The sequence below is a fragment of the Octopus sinensis genome, linkage group LG13 (genome assembly GCF_006345805.1).
Source record: "Octopus sinensis linkage group LG13, ASM634580v1, whole genome shotgun sequence".
NCBI classification, from domain to species: Eukaryota; Metazoa; Mollusca; class Cephalopoda; order Octopoda; family Octopodidae; genus Octopus; species Octopus sinensis.
In genome coordinates, this window is record NC_043009.1 from 55,493,433 (window position 1) to 55,516,995 (window position 23,563).

At 37.3% G+C, this 23,563-nt stretch overlaps 1 protein-coding gene across 3 annotated transcripts in view; it reads right to left on the minus strand.

Annotated features, from left to right (window-relative positions):
- Positions 1-23,563, minus strand: part of LOC115218372 (linear gramicidin synthase subunit D) — a 105,484-nt gene that overhangs the window by 50,504 nt on the left and 31,417 nt on the right. For all 3 annotated transcript variants that reach the window (XM_029788141.2, XM_036508373.1, XM_036508372.1), the window contains exons 2-6: positions 22,525-22,792; positions 19,718-19,834; positions 12,348-12,485; positions 9,468-9,599; positions 6,758-6,926 (exon numbers count right to left, since the gene is read on the minus strand). In XM_029788141.2, the coding sequence (XP_029644001.1) occupies positions 6,758-6,926; positions 9,468-9,599; positions 12,348-12,485; positions 19,718-19,834; positions 22,525-22,771 (803 nt within the window). In that variant the 5' untranslated portion in view covers positions 22,772-22,792. The remainder of the gene's footprint in view (positions 1-6,757; positions 6,927-9,467; positions 9,600-12,347; positions 12,486-19,717; positions 19,835-22,524; positions 22,793-23,563) is intronic.

A 23,563-nucleotide genomic window follows, 5' to 3' on the forward strand; every position in this document is an offset into this window, starting at 1 on the left:
AGTAGCTTGTTTACCAACCACATGGTTCCGGGTTCAGTCCCACTATGTGGCACCTTGGGCAAGTGTCTTCTTCTATAGCCTCGGGCCGACCAAAGCCTTGTGAGTGGATTTGGTAGACGGAAACTGAAAGAAGCCTGTCGTATATATGTATATATATATATATATATGCGTGTGTGTATTTGTGTGTCTCTGTTTGCCCCCCTAACATTGCTTGACAACCGATGCTGGTGTGTTTATGTCCCCGTTACTTAGCGGTTCGGCAAAAGAGACCGATAGAATAAGTACTGGGCTTACAAAACAATAAGTCCCAGAGTTGAGTTGCTCGATTAAAGACGGTGCTCCAGCAGGGCCACAGTCAAATGACTGAAACAAGTAAAAGAGAGTAAAGAGTATATATATATATATATATATATACACACACACACACACACACACAACTGGCTTCTTTCAGTTTCCATCTACCAAATCCACTCTCAAGGCATTGGTCGGCCCAGGGCTATAGTAGAAGGCACTTGCCCAAAGTGCCATGCAGTGGGACTGAACCCGGAACCATGTATTTGGGAAGCAAGCTACTTACTCCACTGCCATGCCTATTGGCAGTATTTAGGTAGTACTTTTCCATTGCTTTATAAATGCATGTTCTTTTTGCATAATTGCATTTCATCTTATAGGTTGACTTCATTTTTCATTACTGATGTTAGACTTTCATTTACGTTGCATGCCTTGCCAGCATTCTTCCCACATGCATGCCATATGTATAGTTACACATGTATACAATAGCAATATATGATACAGTGATATCAAATCAATGTAAAACATGCTATCTTCGAGACAACAGCATGTTTGCCTGAGTATCTATCTATCTATCTATCTATCTATCTATCTATCTATCTATCTATCTATCTATTTATCTATCTATCTATTTATCTATCTATCTATCTATCTATCTATCTATTTATCTATCTATCTATCTATCTATCTATCTATCTATCTATCTATCTATCTATCTACAATCACACAAACAAACACACACACACACACACACACACACACCACACACACACACACACACACTCACACACATTCAATCGTAGGATTCATTAGAATCTGGGTATTTTAATGTGTTGGATGCCAGGAAAGGCTAGGTACTGGGCTTGCAATATTCAGTTGTGGTTATCTGACTGTATGGTGAAAGTCTGTATATACAAGTCTGCAAGTCAATCAATATATGAGGACATGTAGACAAATATATTTATTTTAAACTCTTCGATTGTTTGTTTAGAATCACTTGATGATGACAGATTTTTATCATGATGTAATTAAAGTATTCATCAAAAAAATGTTGCTGAAACCAGCTGTTGTGAGTTTTTAAACACCATGTAAACACACACACACACGTATGTATATGTGTGTTTGTGTGTGTATGTGTGTGTGTGTACGTACGTGTGTGTATGCGAGCACATGCATGTATATAAACATATTTTTCAAAATGTGACCTCGTGTGTACCGTTGGCGATTTTTTTTCCTCTGTCTTCCCTTCTCTGGATCTTTCCTTCTCCTATGTTTCTGACGAAGAGCTCTGCTCGAAACGTTAAACCCTCCTTCCTTCTTTCCTGAGCATCCAATAATACTATATTTGTTCCATGTCCTCGTGTTGTTGTGTTTTTTTGTGTTTTCTTGTTTGGATTAACTTTATATATATATATATATATATATAATTTTTTTTTCAGAATGAGATAAAATACCAAGGCTGTGAAGATTTTAGAACATTTATAAATAGAAGGTCTTACAGCTGTTTCCAGGATATTTATATATCCCTTCATTGGAGACAGTGTGAGAAAATGGTTAAGCAAAAGTTAATTTAGACAAGATATGAAATAGTACAGCTTTGCCAAGGCTCACAACAAGGATATACACATTACCATGCATGCTAGAACCCTACTCTTCAGTAAAGGCTTGGCTTGGGCCAAACAGGGTTCCTTCGACAGGGCAATGGGTGCATTCGACAGCATTGACATATGTGACCTAGTCTGTCTCTTCATCCTAGATACACTAAAAAGAAATTCCCTTCAACTAGCTTTGGACTCTACAAAGAGGACATGTTGACAATATCAAGAGAGGCTAATGGCCACATGCTAGATAGTCTCAGAATGTGTGTGTATCATAATCATCCAGTGTTTTAAATCCGAGTTTTGTTCCTGTTAATGAGGGTGGCTACATCTACCTCAATGCCATAGCAACCTTTGCTATCATGAGGCTTCTTTGGAGCTGGATTTTCTACAGGGTGCATGCCCTTGCTTAGCCCCAACCTCAGTTTCTAGACATGAGTGGTCCTGAGACCAAGGCCTCTACCATGATTTTTAAGAAATGTAGTGGAATTACATTTCTTAAAATTACAATGTAGTGGAATTACTTCTAATTCACCATTACTCTAATTAAATACTCTAAATGACCTGAGATATTTCTCCTGACTTGGTTTTGCTGTCTTTTATATTCTATCACACACACACACATATACAAATATGCATATAAATATATAAAGTTAATCCAAACAAGAAAACACAAAAAGACACAACAATGTGAGGACGTGGAACAAATGTAGTATTATTGGACGCTCAGGAAAGAAGGAAAGAAAGAGGGTTTAACGTTTCGAGCGGAGCTCTTCGTTGGAAACATAGGAGAAAGAAAGATCCAGAGAAGGGAAGACAGAGTAAAAAAATCGCCAACGGTACACACGAGGTCACATGCACACATACACACATGTATATATACATGTACATGTGTGTGCTTGTGTTGTGGGTGAGTGTAAAGAGAGACAGAGAGAGAAAGAAAGAGAGAGAGAGAGATTCACGTAAAATCTGAATTTTAATGCAAAAGGCATCAACTGAGAAAATTTGATAGTATTAAGTACTATTTCTTCTGTTCTTTAAAAACAAAATATATACATGCACACTCACACACACACACACACACATACAAACACACACACACACACACATGCATAAATGATGGCTGCTACTTGATTTTGACCCTTTTCAGACACAACTAGAATGGTTCAAAGAGTGATAACTCCTGACTCATCCCATGCCAGTGGCATGTAAAAAGCACCATTCAAGCATAGTCGATGCCAGTACTGCCTGACTGGCCCTCATACTGGTGGCAAATAAAAAGCACCTACTACACTCTTGGAGTGGTTGGCATTAGGAAGGGCATCCAGCTGTAGAACCATTGCCAGATCAGACTGGAGATTGGTGCAGCCTTTTGGCTTGCCAGCCCTCAGTCAAACCGTCCAACCCAAGACAACATGGAATGTGGACATTAAACGATGATGATGATGATATATAGTCGCCATGATAGATTGGTAGCCACTACACACATTTTTTTCTCTCCTTGTTTTCTTCTGTGTCCCTTTCTGTAGAAGAGCGTAGGCTCAAAACGTAAAACACTTTTACAATTCCTGAGCGTTATACTAATACATCTGTTTGTTTTCTACACCACCTGTCTTCGTCTTTTGTTTTTTTCACGAACTCTCCCCCTTATATATACATATATATACAAATATATATATATATATATATATATATATATATATATATATATATATACACACACACACATTTATATATATATATATATAATATATATACATATCTGTATACACACACACAAACATATGCATATATATTTCCTCACTTATTTGTAATACCAGGCTAGCATGAATTGGATATCAGACATTGATACATAGTAAATTCATATACGTACCATCATCAAATAAATGTTAATTGTTTAAAAAAACACTGCAGTGATGGTAGATATAAAGCAAAATAAAAAGAACACAAAAATAAAAGCACAAAAAATTAAACATAAATAACTACTATAATAAAAAAAAAAACTTCAAAAGTTCTTTTAAAATAAAAAAACAAAAATGAGTTTTATTTTATTTTGACATTTTCCAAGTCAAAAGGTTAGATTAGTCATTTTGGAAGTCTGGGAACGTCTTCTAGAAAATTCTAACAATATATTGGCTGTTTTATTATTTCTCTATGAAACTATTTTTTTGTTTTGCTTATTATTTATTATAATTACTTAGACATACACTTGTGCTTATACTCATTTGCACATGCACACACACACACACACACACACACGCATACACACATATACAAACACATACAAACATGCACACACATGCACTCACAAGTACACACATAGATGCAAATACTGACACACACACACACACATACACGCAAACACACACACACACACAACCACTCACACACATGCATACATACAAACACACACCCGCGCACACATGCACACACGCACACACGCACACACACACACACGCACACGCACGCACACACTCTCGAATCCTCTTTCATCCCCGACTTTCAATTTCATGAATTACGTCTACAGCAGCCCTTCACGAAATTCAAACAACAGATTAAACAAAGAGAGTCTGACCCCTCTTGCCTTCCTTTATTACTTTCTTTATCTATTTTCTTTTTGGGAGTTTTGTTCCATTTTGAAAGTAGGGGAAGAAGAACAGAAAGAGAAAAGTGTGTTTACATTTAAAGGTGAAAAGGTCACCTGTGACTGAAATGTTCTGTTGTGAAACTGAGAGACACAACAGTTAAAATGAATCCAGAGATATATATGTCATAACCCCAGATATCTGTTTGTTATTTAATTATTTTGCATCCTATCTCTCCCTCCTCCCCATCTCTCTCTTTCTCCCACCTTCAATTAAAATATACCTGACACTATGTTAAACCTTTATCAAGTATCTGCAATATGCATAATGCTGACTGGAAATTGTTAGTTTCCAAAATGTTTAAATGAATGAAAGTACTTTTCCTTCTTTTGTGGTTGGGATGTTTTTGTTGTGAATGAAATTGAACTCATCATCATCGCAGCAAGAAAGATCAATGGAATAAGTACTGGGTTTTAAAAAAAAAATAAGTACTGGGGGTTGATTTTCTTAACTAAAGGTTTAAAGTCAGTGTCCTAACAGGGCTGCAGTTTAATGACTGAAACAAGTATAAAGACAACATGTAATAGACATGATTAAACAGAAACAATAGTTGCCCAACTATGTTTGGAATGACACAGACATCCACTCCTCTCTAACATAGACACACACATACACACACACACATACACACACACACACACACAGACACACACATAACACACACACATACAGACACACAAACACACAGACACACAGACACACACACACACACACTCACACTCACACACACAGACACACACACACAGACACACAGGCACACACACACACACCATCTGAACACATGTTGCACAATATGGAAGCTGTTATGTGGGTTTTCGACTTTCTAGAAATAGCTGTCAGATCACCCTCACATAAAACTTTACACACTTAGAAGGGATGGACACATTTCAAAATTTAGTGCTGGATGCACAAAATGATGGAATAGTCACTACCATTCATTCATTCATTCATTTTCTTTACTCATTATTCCTGGAAGAATCATAGTGGTAGAGTTCTCAGACGCTTCTATAGAGTCCTATCAGAAGCAACCATCATTACACTTCCTGGCTGGATTCCCAATTGTGACCAACTTAGATTATAGATATTATACAACTATCTCATTCTTGGACTCCCTCTAGGTCTCCTGCTGGTTGGCTTGGCTCAAAGAATCTGTCTTGAAATCCTTTCCAGTGCAAGATTCTAAACATATATCTATAATACTTCTCTCAAGAAGTAGTGACTTGACCTAGAAAGACGAGCTGATCTCTGAGCTATATACTGTTGAGCAATATTGAATATACATTTAAATGCATGCATGCATGCAAACATGCACACATGTACGCACACACACACACACACACACACACTTAAATACATACAAACACACAACTCCCTTTCAGTTTACTGGTTTATATTATTTTGAAAATCCATCCATCCATCCGTCTGTCCATCCATCCATCCATCCATCCACCCATCCATCCACCTATTAATCCATCCATCCGTCTATCTGTCCATCCATCCATCCATCCATCCGTCCATCCCTCTATCTATCCATTGTCCGTCTGTCCACCCATCCATCCATTTCTCCCTGTCCAATATTTCTGAGAGATTCGTTGGAGGTGTGGGTGGGGAGTCCTCAGGTGCATCCTTCATAGGGTTATCAGAAGCAACTGTCGTTACACTTTCTGACTGGATTCTCATGCGTGACCAAGGACAGGATTCTTTCCTGAGACATTCTGATCACATGTCAACTATGACAAAAAACAAAAACACCCACTCCCCCTACATCCCCTGCTTCCAAGACACACACACACACACACACACACACACTTAAATACATACAAACACACAATTTCCATACAATTTACTGGTTTACACTACTCAGCATGTCTGGCAAGAGATTCGATATGAAAATCTATTCATCCATCCATCCATTCATCCATTTTTTCCTGACCACTATTTCTGAGAAAGTCGTTAGGGTGGAGTCTTCAGGTACATCCTCCATAGGGTTCTATCTGGAGCAATTGTCGTTACACTTTCTGGCAGGATTCTCATGCATGGCCAACAACAGTATACTTCCCTGTGACGTTCTGATCACGTGTCAACTACGGCAAAGAACAGAAACACCCACTCCTACTCACATCCCCTATCCCCAAGACACACACACACACACACACACACACATGTAAGTGGCATAAAATCTTGATATTTTTTTTATTATAGTTATTTCTTGATGTTACCTACCTCATGCTAGAAAAGCAGTCCTGAAGATGTTTTAGGTTGATGGTATTCAAGGTGACTTCCAAAAGGGATGGAGTAAATAACATACGAGTAATTTGATTATTTTTAAGGAACTTGCACAGTTGAATCGGGTCGTAGATAACATTGTCGGGGATTATATACATTGGAATACCTGACAAAAGATGAGAAAAGGGATTAGAAAAGGTCAGAAAAAGGAATTTATACAAATCTTTAACTTTTTTTTTCTTTTCTATATTTTTGTGTTTCTACTGAGAGGTGTTACTATTATTATTATTATTATAGAGAGCTGGGCAAATCGTTAGCATGCCAGGCAAAATGCTTAGCAGTAATTCATCTGTCTTCATGCTCTGAGTTCAAATACCACTGTGGTTGATTTTGCCTTTCATCTTTTCAGGGTTGATAAACTAAGTACCAGTAACAGCAACAACAGGCCTAGGGACTATTATTCTCAGATTATCACCTGTTGTGACCCCAGAAATAGCAGAGGAGATTGTCTCCCCCTTGATTCCAAGAGCTAACTAGGAAGTTGAGTACAAAGAAACCTAGTAGTGCCACCCCATTATGTAATGTTGAGGGTGAAATGGAAACTGGAGAAAGGTGCCAAACTGTTGAGGACATCACGGATATATATAAAAGAAAGAAAATTGAAACAAATAGAGAAAAAAATAGGAGCCTATTTCTTGTTTCTTTATTGCCCACAAGGGGCTGAACATAGAGGGGACAAACAAGGACAGACAAAGGTATTAAGTCGATTACATCGACCCCAGTGCATAACTGGTACTTAATTTATCGACTCCGAAAGGATGAAAGGCAAAGTCGATCCTGGCGGCATTTGGAGTCAAAACACGAAGACAGACGAAATACCTATTTCTCTATTACCCACAAGGGGCTGAACACAGAGAGGACAAACAAGGACAGACAAACGGATTAAGTTGATTACATCAACCCCAGTGCATAACTGGTACTTAATTTATCGACCCCGAGAAGATGAAAGGCAAAGTCGACCTCGTCTGAATTTGAACTCAGAACGTAACAACAGACGAAATACTGCTAAGCATTTCACTCGGCGTGCTAACGTTTCTGCCAGCTTGCCGCCATAGAAAAAAATAGGAGCCTAAGCAGAAGGCATACAAGACCTGTGGTCTTCTCAATCAGGGCTGGCCTGAAACTAAACAACTTGGCTATATTAGTCCATTACAGTATAGTCTATTCACCTTGGGTTAGTTTCCATTGACATATGTTTCAGTCTGTGAGTTGTAACAAACTAAATAAACAAAATGAAAACCAGTGTTTACAAAGACTTAATTATTTTTTTTATTTAATGTGGGATATGTTGGAATATGTTATTTATTAAAGTGCAATATATTGGGATATATTATGGCTGTCTGCTGTAACACAGTGAGTCTTAAGTCTCTTAAACTGCCTTTATTGATTAATTCATGGAGACAAAGGAATGCGTTGGTAGTAATGTCAATAAAAGATTAAGAGCTCTTTTAGTAAAATTCCAATAAATCAATACAGTTAGCAACAACAACGAGGACGATGATGACAACAACAACAATAATCCTTTCTATAATAGGCAAAAAGGCCTGGGGAATTACAACCGTGTTTCGTGGTCTGCTACCACAACAGTTCCTTTATAGGATCCAGTTAGCTCAAAACATCATCAGGAGGAACCACGTCCGGTTAAGGCCCTTACTCCTCTACTGTTTTGATGTGACGGGGCCCCCCCTTTCTGAGGTGTCTTCAGCTCTGGTGGGAGGGGGCTAGTTGATTACATTGTCCTCAGTGCTCAATTGGTATTTATTTTTATCAACCCTGAAAGGATGAAAAGCCAAGTCGACCTCAGCAGAATTTGAACATAGAACACAAAGACTGATGAAATACTGCTAAACATTTCACCTGCTATGCCAGTTCGCCATGGTGTCAAGGCCCTTTATGTACAGTGAAAAAATATGTTATAGAAATAGTGTTATAAAATACATAGCGATGTACATACATATAACCAGCTAGAAACAGCTACCATATCTCAATTAAATCATCCTTTGCCCTTTTAAAAATGGAATAAAACATTGCATTTGATAATCTGAAAAGATTGGATTGTCACAGCTGTAATTATCATAATCATCATCATTGTCGTTTAATGTCCATTTTCCATGCTAGCATGGGTTGCACAGTACAACCGGGGTTTGGGAAGCCAGGAGGCTGCACCAGGCTCCAGTCTGATCTGGCAGTGTTTCTACAGCTGGATGCCCTTCCTAATGCCAACCACTCCATGAGTGTAGTGGGTGCTTAGTTCAGCCGGGGTTTGGGAAGCCAGGAGGCTGCACCAGGCTCCAGTCTGATCTGGCAGTGTTTCTACAGCTGGATGCCCTTCCTAATGCCAACCACTCCGTGAGTGTAGTGGGTGCTTTTTACGTGCCGCTGGCACAGGGGCCTGGGGAGGCTGGTAAACGGCCACGATCGGTTGGTGCTTTTACATGTCACCAATATCTTCGATAATAGGTGTTCGGTTTAGGGTTGACTTGGGGCTAAACAACAAGTTATATCTAATAGACCAGTTTCCCAAATAATGGATAAGAATTTTATTATCAGTTACCTAATCATTATGGGATTAAGGCTTCAGTATTAGCCAGCCTTGTAGATCTGTTAGGGTTTGTTAAAGGGTTAATGTGAACTCAGGCATACATACCTTTTAAAAGTGGACGCAGCATTTCCCAGATGAAGAAAACATTACACGCTTCTTTGTCATCTGGTTTGTAAGGAAATTCTTTATGGCGCCATTTATATGAGAGCACAGCTCCTCTGTGTGGACATTTTATTCCTAGAAGGAAAACATGTATGATGATAATAAAACTAATGCTTTCAAGTTTTGGCACAAAGGCAGAATTTTTATAAGGGGAGGTGGGAAAGTCAATTACTTGGATCCCAGTACTTGACTGATAATTTATTTTATTGGCCCTGAACAGACGGTGAACATACAGTGAACATACCCTGAACATATTGTGTACATACAAGTGTGGACTTTCAATGTAGATTCAAGATGACTTGTTTCAAGCAAATAGTTTAAAATGTGTTATAATTTAAATATTTATTCAAAATTTAGCATTTAATACTTATTCTATATTTGGATGTGTGGTTAAGAAGTTTGCTTTCCAACTACATGGTTTGGGTTCAGTCCCTCTGTGTGTCATATAGGCAAGTGTCTTCTACTATAGCCCCTGGCTGACCAAAGCCTTCTGAGCAAATCTAGAAAGTGGAAACTGAAAGAAGCCTGTCATATATCATCATCATTACCACTTGATGCTCATTTTTCCATGCTAGTGATCACTAGTGATGGCGACGTTATGCCTCCATTCATCATCCCACACAGCCTCAGACTCAACACGGAAGCCTACATCAAGTGCCTGGAGGAGGTTGTGCTGCCCTGGGTCGAGGGGGTGACTGCTGGAAGACCCTGTCTGGCAATAGGACTCTGCACCATGCCACACAAGGAGGAAAACCTAATCATGGCTGTCAGACAATTTCTGCAACCACATCACCCCTAACATCTGGCCACCTAACTCCCCAGACTGTAACCCCCTTGATTATTATGCATGGAGTGCTGTTGAGCAAGAGACCAACAAGACTCCTTGTAACACCAAAGATGAACTGAAGGCAGGGATTATAGCAGCATCCACCAACTTAAACAAGGAAAATTTCCAAAAGAGTTGTCTGGAGATTCCATCTATTAGTTTCATTCATGAAGCATTGGTTAATACAATTCTATAAGTGGAAGACATTTTTTTTGGATTGCCATTAAGTGGGATAGAACTTAAAAACTATGGAGTAAAAATTTTTGCCGACATAACATCAGTCCTGGTTTAGGATGAGTGTTGCTGTAATTTATCCCCAGGAGACATCATCTCCAGTTGGCTATACGACATGACCTGTGCTCTTATATTTTCAAACAAGGGAATCTAGCACCCTGTGTTGTACAGCCAGCTGGAGACGATGTCTCCTGGGGCTAAATTACAGCAACATTCGTCCTAAACCATGACTGCCACGTTATGTTGGCAAAAATCTTTACTCCAAAGTACTGTTACTGAAATTTAAAAATAGTAATTTTCTAACTTAAAACTATATGGTTATAAAGTGAATTTGCATCCCACGAATTAAAATAATTTATGAATCAGAGATAATATATGTTTTTTATTTATTTATATGTAGTAATTAATATTAATAGTTTTAACCTTTAATTACAAAAATATTTTTAGAAATATTGTCTGAACTTTGACATTTTCTGATTAGATCTGTTGTTCTTCAAGGCATTTATGATTTCAGATATGTGTGATATGTGCATGCATGTTGCACACACACACACACATACATATTCACACACAGGCAACATACATATATGAATGTATGTGTATAACAATTATTTTAGAGCTAGTTTGTCTATCTATAGGATATAGACAATAATATTTGTGATATCATGAATTGTAACTGAATTGGATTCAAATCTGGGTAAGATGACATTGTAAAATAAGCAAAATGACCTGCTAATATACTTAGGCAAATTGCCACATATTTGGCCAATAGAAAATAACAACACTGGTGCACAAACAATATATTAGATCCAACATGGGATATGTCAATTCTACTGTTGGGCAGATAGCTACATGTGCATGTGTCTGTCTGTCTGTCTATATATCTATCCAGCAATGTATCTATCTATCTACATACCTGCCTATCTACACACCCAAACTCATTTGATTTATCTATTCATCCATGCCTGCATGCATCCATCTATCTATTAAGTTCATTGAAAAGGAATTTTTTTTACTTCAGGGCTTGAGTTTCATGCCACTGTGATCTTCAGGTGAGAACTGTAACATTCAGTCAAGACTATTTTGTCAAATATTTTCATCCCTTTTGCAAGGTCTCAGGGTATGATTTAAAGGAAAATCAGCAGCTATTTCTAACAGGTTAAACAATGATAGTAAAGATGACAATAATGGTAGTAATAATGAGGAAAAATTTCCTCATAACAGCAAATATGGGTGTGTGATATAGAAACTTGCTTTGCAACCCTGTGGTTTGGGTTCAGTCCCACAGCATGGCATCTAGAGCAGCAAGTAACTTCTGCTATAGCCTCAAGCTAACGATGCCTTGTGAATGAATTTCCAACTGTTTGGAAGCCCATCGCATATATGTCTCTGTGTGTAGGGGGAGTGGGGGAGTGTGTGTGTGTGTGTGTGTGTTTGTGTCTGTTTACCCCACTGCTTCATGACCAGTGTTAGTTTGTTTGTATCCATGTAACTTAGCAGTTCAGCAACAGAAACCGATAGAGTAAATACAATACTTGAAAGATAAAATTAAGTACTGGAATCGATTTGCTAGACTAAACTCTTTAAGGTGGTACCCCAGCATGGCCACAGTTCAATGACTGAAACAAGTTAAGGATAAAACATGAAGATAAAAGAGAACTATTCGATCATATCTTCAGTCCCCCTGGCTTTCATGACAATGCTGATCTTAAATGGGTTGAATGGAAGGATGTAGAGGAAGAGTGGAGTAACAGTAGCATTACCTTTTGGTTTGCCTGTTGTCCCTGATGAATATGCTACATATGCCAGGTTACTCCAGTCCATTGATACGGGTTTCAAGGGTTTAGAGTCCTTCAACTGAAGAAGTTCATTGATGTCCACAATGACTACATCGGCATTTTCTGCAAAAAAAAAAGAAAGGTGAAGAAATTTAATAAAAATCAACAACAGCAGCAGCAGAGGCGGTAGCAGCAGCAGCAGCAGCAGCAACAACAACAACAACAACAACAACAACAACAACAACAACAACAGGAGGAAATGAGAATTACAGGATCCTGTGGGACTTCCTCAGAAAAACTGACCATACATTTAAAGAAAGAAGACCAGATATTATTATCGAGGTCAAAATAGACAAACAATGTAAGATTGTAGATTTTGCAATTCCCCTATGATAGCAGAGTTGATACCGTAAAAGTTTTAAAAATTGGGGAATATCAGGATCTAGCCAGAGAACTGAGGAAACTGGAAGACTAAGACAACAATTATCCCTGTGGTAATTGGTGCACATGGCACATCATAAAACATGTCTACAAGACTAAAAGAATTTGAAAGTGAAACTTGCATTGTGATCCTACAGAAACATACCATGCTTTATTCTGCAAGAGTCCTATGAAAGATTCTTGTGATTCTTGTTGCCACCTAACCTCAAGATAAAATTCCTGCTAATTAAATTAGAACGTACTAGCTTAATGATAATAATATAATAATAATAATAATAATAATAATAATAATAATAATAATAATAATAATGATAATAATAATAATAATAATAATAATAATAATAATAATGATAATAATAATAATAATAATAATGATAGAAGTTGCAGGAAAAAATAGGTGGGAATGGCTGAAGAAAGGATCCCTAAAAAAAGAGACTGAGAGCACTATACTGGCAGTGCCAGACCAAGCTTTGGCCAACCTTAGGAATGAGCAAGTGTCTCCGCTGTGCCGCATCTGCAATAGAGTGGATGAAACCATTGCCCATATTACGAACAAATGCTCCAGACGTGCCCAAAGCCACTACAAGGTGTGACAACATGACCAGGCAGTGAAAGTGCTACATTGGAAACTGTGTGAAAAGTGGGGGCTAGAGAGAGGCAAGACATGGTGTGAGCACAAACTGCAGAGAGTGGCAGAGTCAGAGACGAGTAAAATCTTCTGGGATTTCCCAATCCAAACAGATCAGATGCTAAAGCATAACAGGCCAGATCTAATGGTGGTGGACAAGGTGTACCACATATGCTATATAGTTGACATTGCATGCCCCTTTGACCCATGAATAGTCAAGAAGGAAGGTGAAAAGATAAATAGATACAACCTACGAAATAGCCCTGTTATGGAAAATGAGGAAGGTAAAGATAGTGCCAATTATTGTTGGGTCCTTGGGAACAGTATCAGAAGGCATCAAGAGGAATATAAACAAAATTGGAATAGAGTGCCTAGTAGAACTCTAACAAAAGGTTTGCCTCCTTGGCACAGCCAGAATAATCAGGAAAGTATTAGATAGCTGAAAAGAGTGATAGCGTGGTACTGTAGGCTGCAGGTAGTAAGCCCACTACACATGCAAGACTCCAGGAGTGCCAACAAAACCTGTGATAAAGCGATAATAATAATGATAACAACAACAATAACAGATTGTGATTTAGGTACAGGACCAGCGGTTTTAATGGAAACCATATAGCTGATACAGTTGATCCTGACTGTGCACTTCCAGATGATGTATTTAAAGAGGCATCAATGTTGTCTACTTGTAATATTTGGCAAGAAACCGACAGTAACATTCTGACCAGCTACATGCTATAATCAGTAACATATTGCTTGATTTTATATATATATATATATATGAGGATTTTATTGTTTATAATAATATCAATGGCTTAGCATGCGTAAAAACACTCATAAAGGTAAATATTATCAATTAATAATTAAGGGTACTAACAGGAAGTACCAGCATGCTAACTTAGCAGTCAAAATGATCAAACCACAAGTTTTCACCTAAACACAAAGGTGAAAGCAGGCAAATAAAAAAAACTTTAAGACCCTGTACCAATGACGAAAATAATCGAAAATTGAAAAAGTCAGACATAACCATATCACTGAGATTTCAGACTTTGAGAAATACCCTTAGTTCATCCTTAGCGAGTCTTACTGACCTCAGAGTTGAAGAGTGCGATATTTCACAGGTTGGTTGAGAGGAACAAACTCTTCAACCCTGGGGTCAATAACATGTGCTGAGGATGATCTAAGGGTATTTCTCAAAGTTCAAAATCACAGTGATATGAGTATGTCTGACTTTTTCAATTTTTGATTATTTTTGTCATTGGTACAGGGTCTTAGGGTTTTTGTTCATTTTCCCTGCTTTCATCTCTGTGTTTAAGTGAAAACTTGTGGTTTAGTAATTTTGACTGCTATGTTAGCATGCTGGTACTGCCTACAAGTAGATTGTAGGTGATTTTTTCCTCTCTGCCTTCCTTTTCTTTTGGACTTGCATCTGTCTCCTGTTTCTGAAGAAGAGCTTTGCTTGAAATGTAAAACCACTTTTTCCTTTCCCTGAGCGTCTGTTAATACTTTGCAAGTACCATGTCCTTGCATTGTTGTTTTTTCTTCTTGTGTTTCTTCTTTGTTTTTTTTTAATGAATTACATATACACACACACACACACAACACACACACACACACACACACACACACACAACACACACACACACACACATATATATATATATATATATATAAATAAATGAAAGAATGGAGTCGAACGAAGATGCTAACAATATTCCTTTACTCTCGAATTTTCCATGCTGACAATAAACATAGGATAATTCATTCACCTACTTAAATATATATATATATAAAGCTTTAGATATAGATACACACATACACATATATATGTGTGTGTGTGTGTAAGAATAGGAACAAGTGGTAAGAATGTGGTAAGAATTTTTCTTCCCAACCACCTGGTTCTGTGTTCAGTCCTGCTGTGTGGCTCCTTGGGCTAGTAGAAGTATATCTATTGTATGGAAGAATAACTGCAACCTTCCCATTCTTATAAAAACCATGCCACAATAGTTACCAACATCACTGAGATACACATTGATCCTTGTATACTACTTAAAGTGGGATAAATACCAACTTGTGTCTTTCAATACATACCATCATCCATAAGATGAAAACGTAACAAACCTACGACTAACTACACTTGAGATTCTAACCCTGGCATTGATGTTTTCTGCAGGCTATCAGTTGTTTGATTAGCTGTCCATTCAAAAAAACACCCATCTACTCTTCACGCCATCCTAGACTGCATATGCATTGCAGTTATGGACTGCAGATACAATCAATATGCCTAAATAGAATATATAATCAGAGGCTACACAATGTACACGGAATTCTTGATGTGATGTTGATTCAAGCCATTTTGTTGTTTCACTATTATATTGTGTGATTGTACTTGCTCCCTCTGCTTCTTCATAACATCCTTGTGTATGTGTGTCCAATTTATCTATCTGTATCTACATAGTTGCATATCCATGCACAGTCCTATACATATATGTGTGTCTGTTCATATACATTTATATAGATGTGGTAGTTTATATGTACAGAAGTGTGTTTGAGTGTATGTGTGAGTATATAAACCCATGAATATGTGCCAACAGACGTATGCTAACATAACTATGTATGTATGTTTGCATGTATATATATATATATATATATTGGGTCATCCCATAAATAATGCAGTTTTTTAGGGGTCAGGATAAACTACCTGCATCAACTTGTTATAAAATCAGATAGTAATTTTACCTTGTTCTTATTTTTAGTGCACGTTTTGAAGAGTTCAGTTCAATTTTAACAGTTATTTTTACAAAGCTATAATGGAAGTGACAGAGGAGCATATTCAGCATACCTTGTTTTATGAGTTCAATAAAGGCAACAATGCAATGGAAAGTGCAAGGAATATTAATGCAGTATATGGAGATCGGACAATAAGTGTAAACCAGTGTCAATGGTAATTCCAGAAATTCCGAGCAGGAAACTACAGCCAAGAAGATGAGCCTTGTCCTGGAAGATCTGAAGAACTCAACAAGGACGTCCTGCAAACCCTAATGGAACAAAATCTCATCATAACCGTTGAGCAACTAGCAGAGAAGCTTCAACCATTGATTGACACCTTGTGTGCCATTGGGAAAGTCAGCAAATTAGGTCTAATCGCATGCAGAGAATGAATGTGTGTTCTTTCTTGATGTTATCTCTCACAAATGAACCTTTATTGGACTGAATAGTGACTGGTGATGAGAAATGGGACCTCTATAAAAATGTCAAGCTCTGAAGACAATGGGTAGGGAAAGGAGAAACACAGGCACCCCAGGCTAAAGAAGGTTTTCACCTACGTAAGGTGTTGTTATCCGTTTGGTGGGATATGAAAGGTTTAGTCCTCTTTGAACCTTTAAACCCAAACCAAGTGGTAACAAAGGAGATTTACTGTGAGCAACTTGAGAGAACTTAAGTCAGCACTCGAAGAAAAACGACCATCTTTGGTTTCAAGTCGAAAGGTGTTCTTCTATCAGGATAATGCTTGGCTACATTCAATGAGGATGACATTCCAAAGGCTAGAACAATTTGAATGGGAAACGATGCCTCACCCACCATATTTGCCAGATATTGCCTCATCTGATTACCATTTATTACGCTGTCTTCAAAATCTTTTGAACAGAAAAAATATGAATTCTGTAGATGAGGTCAGAACAGTACTGGAGGAGTATTTTTTGTCATGGACAAGGGAATTTTGGAAGAGGGTCCTTGCAAGTCTACCAGATAGATGGAAGAGCATTGTAGAAAATGAAGTAGAGTATATTTTAGATTAAAAAAGAAGTTTGTTTATCTTAATTTTGAAAAATAAAAGCAGTATAAAAAAGACGCATTATTTATGGGATGACCACACACACACACACACACACACACACACACACACACACACACAAACACATATATATATATATATATATATATATATATATGTATATATATATATGTATATACACTCACGGAGTGGTTGGCAATTAGGAAGGGCATCCAGCTGTAGAAACATTGCCAAATTAGACTGGAGCTTGGTGCAGCCTTCTGGCTTCCAGAACCCCGGTCGAACCGTCCAACCCATGCTAGCATGGAGAACGACGTTAAACGACGACGAGATGATGATGATGTATATATATATATATTATATATAATATATATATATAGATATATATATATATATATATATATATATATATATATATATATATATAATATATTATATATGTATATATATATATATATATATATATGTATATATATATACAGGGTGCAATGGATAAATTGTCACCATTTTATATTTTTAATTTCATGCATGCACAATGTTTGCTTTTGATTTTGTTGACTACACAGTATAGCAGAGAAAACAACACCATGATGCACTTCACTCTGCCAGAAATTTGGAAATGACATGCTGTACTGTTTCGCATTTGTGCCAGGAGTGCCAATATGATCCCTTCAGAGTGTTTGGGTGTCAATCTGAGGACAGTGCAGAGGATTCGGAAAGAGTGGGATGAGTCCAAGGGTGATTATGAAGGTACAGCAGCTCAGAAAACTCACTCTGGCCATTCTGATAAGAAAAGAACTCCTGAATTTGTGGGTGAGATCCAGGCCATGATTGACAACGATCCCGCCAAGTCAATCAGGTCCATTACCAGGGACATGAGAGTGTCTGAGTTTCTTATCAGGCAGGTAGTGCATGAAGACATTTGATATTCCTCATACAAGATGAGAAAGGGCCAATTGTTATCCCAAGCTATCAAGGACAAAAGTAAAGACTGTGATATGAAGCTTTTAAACAAACTCAAGCATACCCTCCAACCAAACATGCTTTGGTTTTTCTCAGATGAGAATAATTTCTGCCAGGATCAGATGGTGAACACACAGAACAACCATTGGCTTTCCATGTCCCCAAAACATGTACCGAGAGTGATAAAAATCAAAATTCCAGTCAACATCATATCATGGTGTTTGGAGTGATCACTAGTGATGGCAATGTATACTTAGCAATATAACTTCGAATGTGAGCATATGTTTGTGTTAGTATGTATGAGTGTATGTCAGTATCTGTGTCTTTATTTATGAGTGTACAATTGCTACAAGTATGCCAGCCAGACCCAGTGGAGTGCACTACAGAATCTGTGACTCTTCACCAAGTAGTAGCATATTACTGGCCAGTAATAGGCACCAACTTTATTAATACCTACTTAATTCTGTGTGCGAGTGTGTGCACACCAGACCACTTGTGTGTGTGTGCTTGTATGTGCATTTGTATGAGTGAGTGTACGTACACCAGACCACGTATGTGTGGGCGTTTGTACACCCACATCTATTAACAGCTATATATAATAATTATTTTTGCTATATTGTGTATTTGTTTCTTTTTGTATCTCATCTTTGTTACAGATATTCTATAAGCTGTATCCCTTAATTTGTCATTATACGAAGACCAAGAGGAAACCATGCTGAAATAAGTTGTGTGAAACGGTTTATTTTGATAAGATACCTATTGAGATCACCTGAGGAAACATATCTACACTGAAGGATAGGCCTAAAACAGTTGTACAGCATCCCAACCACACAGGAGTGATGCTATATGGGTGGAAACGATTGTAGTGATCAATAAAAATCCTCATATCTCCCATCTTCCATCTCTCTCATCAATTACATACCCAATGAACACTGAGCCAGTGAACTTGCTTTACCAGCATACACGAAACAGGGATAACTGAAGAAGGGGAATTTTTCTTGTGTTGTATGTCTTGTACTCTGTTTTTTCGATTTTTAAAAAAATAGTTCGTTTCCATGTTTTTGCTTTTATGTTTTCGTTTCTCATTGTGTTCAACATTTTTTTGATGTCCTGTACCCATATATGCATGTATATATACATATAAATGTAGGTATATACATATATGTATGTATATATGCATATATTTATATATTATTTATATATATATATATATATTATATATATATATATATATATATTATATATATATATATATATTTATATTTATATATATATATATATATATATATATATATATATACATATATATATATATATATATATATATATATATATATATATATTATATATATATATATATATGTATGTATATAGTAAAAAGGGAGAGAGGAAGAGAAAGAGCATGAGTGAGAGAGAAGAGGGAGAAAATGGAACTGTGTCAGAAGATATAAGATATAAGTACGACTTCACAGAGTAACTAAAATAATAATAATAATAAAAAAATGAGAAAGATCATAGAAATAAGAATTTTACCGGGAAGCCTGCTCCTGAGTTGCTGTGTACTAAGTGCACATTTTGGTTCTGCTTCTTCAATAATGGATTTTATTAGGTGTTCAGGATAAGAAATATCTAAAGGTAAGTAAGCGCCACCTAAAAGAAAGCAAGACGAAGAAATATAGATTAAGATTTGAAAATAATATTGTCATTTTGTGGGCTATTAATCTTACTTATACTCTTTTACTTGTTTCAATCATGTGACCGTGGCCAAGCTGGAGCACCGCCTTTAGTCGAGCAAATCGAACCCAAGACTTATTCTTTGTAAGCCTAGTACTTATTCTATCGGTCTCTTTTGCCGAACTACTAAGTCACAGGGACGTAAACACACCAGCATCGGGTGTCAAGCGATGTTGTGGGACAAACACAAACACACAAACATATACACACACATACATACATAATACATATATACAACGGGCTTCTTTTAGTTTCTGTCTACCAAATCCACTCACAAGGCTTTGGTTGGCCTGTGGCTATAATAGAAGACGCTTGCCCAAGGTGGCATGCAGTGGGACTGAACCTGGAACCATGTGGTTCATAAGCAAGCTACTTACCACACAGCCACTCCTATGCCTATGAGAAATTTGTTTGTCATCCAGTGTATAAGTGTGTATGAGGTGTGTTCAAAAGGTACCAACTTTATTTTACCCCCAAAACTAACGCAGCATGAGCAAAATCCTTTGGGTTGGAGGTGATACCACCCTTCCTGTACATCTGAACATTTTCATGCTGGTAGGCCATGTCAGCTCGTGGCTGTTATGCTTAGAGTACAAATGTGCTCTAGGCATAACGGCCAGGATTTTCATTGTTACTGAATGCATTAAGCAGAGATATTACACTAAGTTTTGCCAAAAGCTTGGTGAGACTGAAGCTCAAATAATCCACAAGATTCAGCAGGCCTTTGGTGACAATGTCATGGGCAAAACTCAGATCAAGGAGTGGTACAACTGCTTTAGACATAGCCGTACCTCAGTGGAGAGTGAGGCATGCTCAGGTAGGCTGTCAGCAAGCCAAAATGAGGAGCCAGTTGAGAATAGTGACAAGAAGGCCATCATGTAACAATCCAGGAAATTACTCATGAATTGGGAATAAGCGCAAGAGTGGCTGTGTGGTAAGTAGCTTGCTTACCAACCACATGGTTCCAGGTTCAGTCCCACTGCGTGGCATCTTGGGCAAGTGTCTTCTGCTATAGCCTCGGGCTGACCAAAGCCTTGTGAGTGGATTTGGTAGACGGAAACTGAAAGAAGCCCGTCGTATATATGTATATATATATGTATGTGTGTGTGTCTGTGTTTGTCCCCCTAGCATTGCTTGACAACCGATGCTGGTGTGTTTATGTCCTCCGTAACTTAGCAGTTTGGCAAAAGAGACCGATAGAATAAGTACTAGGCTTACAAAGAATAAGTCCTGGGGTCGATTTGCTCGACTAAAGGCGGTGCTCCAGCATGGCCGCAGTCAAATGACTGAAACAAGTAAAAGAGTAAAAGAGAGAGAGTAAGCACATGATCAATGCATTCCATCTTAATTAGTTTTGAATGTACTTCATATTTCAGGTTTTTCTTTAGATATAATGAATTCCAGTGCATGTTTAGTTGTATACCCTGCACATAAGACACTTGATGAAAATCGCAGATCAAATAGATTGATGTGTAGATGCAAATATATAAAGAATTTTTTATTTTTATAGATTAGCTTAATAGTCTGGAAAATTATGTCTTAAGTGTGGACATAACTGTGTGGTTAAGAAGCTTGCTTTGCAACCACATGGTTTCATGTTCAATCCTATTGTGCAGCACTTTCAGCAAATGTCTTCTACTGTAGCCCCAGGCCAACAAATGCCTTATGAGTGAATTTGGTAGATGAAAACTATGGAAGCTTGTTATATAGATACATATATATATATATATATATATATATATATATATATATATATATATATACATAAAAGGTAAAGGGGAAAGACCCCCTTTGGTCATAAATGACCATGGGATTGCACCTAGAAAGTTATCCTAAACCTTGCTAATAATAATAATAATAATAATAATATATATATATATATATATATATTATATATATATATATATATATACATAAAAGGTAAAGGGGAAAGACCCCCTTTGGTCATAAATGACCATGGGATTGCACCTAGAAAGTTATCCTAAACCTTGCTAATAATAATAATAATATATATATATATATATATATATACTACAAAATTAGAAAATGGAGAAACCAACCCCTATCTCATTTTATATATATATATATATATATATATATAATGTCTGTTGCAGTTATTTTAACGAGTTGTATTTATTTATCACCTGGTGAGACACATCTGCACTGCCGGATGATCCTGAACCAGTTGTTGAGTGTCCCACCCATAAGGGATCGATGCTAGGTGTGTCGAAACAATTGTCGTGATTAATAATAAATTCTTGTATATACCATCTTCCATTTTTCATTTGCTATATAATATATATAATATTTCCATCAGACTGAGTCACTGCAAGGTGGGTGTGGGTGGGTCTCTTGCTGACTATTTTGTATCTGGGTAAATTATTCCATGTGGAATAAGGTTTCCTAAGGTTGGAGCTCAGAACCTTATGATCGGTAACCTGAAATCTTAAATTCACACCAACACAAAGCATATCCCTTCCATATTCTTGGGAAAGCCATGAATGTTACAACTTTTCCTTTTTATAAACTTGTTTTAATCTAAATAATTCAAGAAACTGATTAGAAATAAATTTTTGTTTAGAAATAAATTGTTTTGTTTTACATACCTGCTTTTAATATGGCTAAATAGGAGACAGTAAATTCCAGACTTTTTTCCAAATAAATAGCCACTGATGAATTTGGTACCACACCTTTACTTTGAAGAATATTTGCCAAAACATCTGTGCACTGATCCAGTTCTTGAAAAGTGATTGTCTCTCCTTTGATGCCATGTACAGCAATATTGTAAGGTGTCCTTTTCGCTTGCTCTCGAAAGAGCTCGTGCAATAAACGTTGTTCAGATTGGGAAGCCATGTTTCACAAATGTTGTTGATTCTGTAATTGAAAAAGAAAATAAAAAATTAATACCATGTTTGCTGCTGTATGTATGATTCACTCTTACATAAGACACACTTATTTCACAAGGCACAGGAGTGGTTGTGTAGTAAGTAGCTTGCTTACCAACCACATGGTTCTGTGTTCAGTCCCACTACGTGGCACCTTGGGCAAGTGTCTTCTGCTATAGCCTCGGGCCAACCAAAGCCTTGTGAGTGGATTTGGTAGATGGAAACTGAAAGAAGCTCATTGTATATATGTATATATATGTGTATGTATGTGTATATGTTTGTGTGTCTGTGTTTGTCCCCCCCCCACCAACATCGCTTGACAACCGATGGTGGTGTGTTTACGTTCCCGTAACATAGCGGTTTGGCAAAAGAGACCGATAGAACAAGTACTAGGCTTCCAAAGAATAAGTCCTGGGGTCAATTTGCTCAACTAAAGGTGGTGCTCCAGCATGGCTGCAATCAAATGACTGAAACAACTAAAAGAGTAAAAGAGTAAGTATATTTTGTGGAAGAAAACCAATTTAGCAGGTTTCATCATACACTTATCAAAAATGGTCTTGTAGTGGGGAAGAGAGAGACTTGGAGACACCACTATGGAAGGTTGCTAAATGAAGAGAATGAATGGGAGAAAGAGAGCCTGCCAAATGTCAACCCAACAGAGGGACCAACTATTTGAATTGACAGTACCCTGGTAGATAAAGCAATTAAGGGTAGGAAAACAGGAAAAGCCCCTGGCCCATCAGGAATCACTAAGATGCTT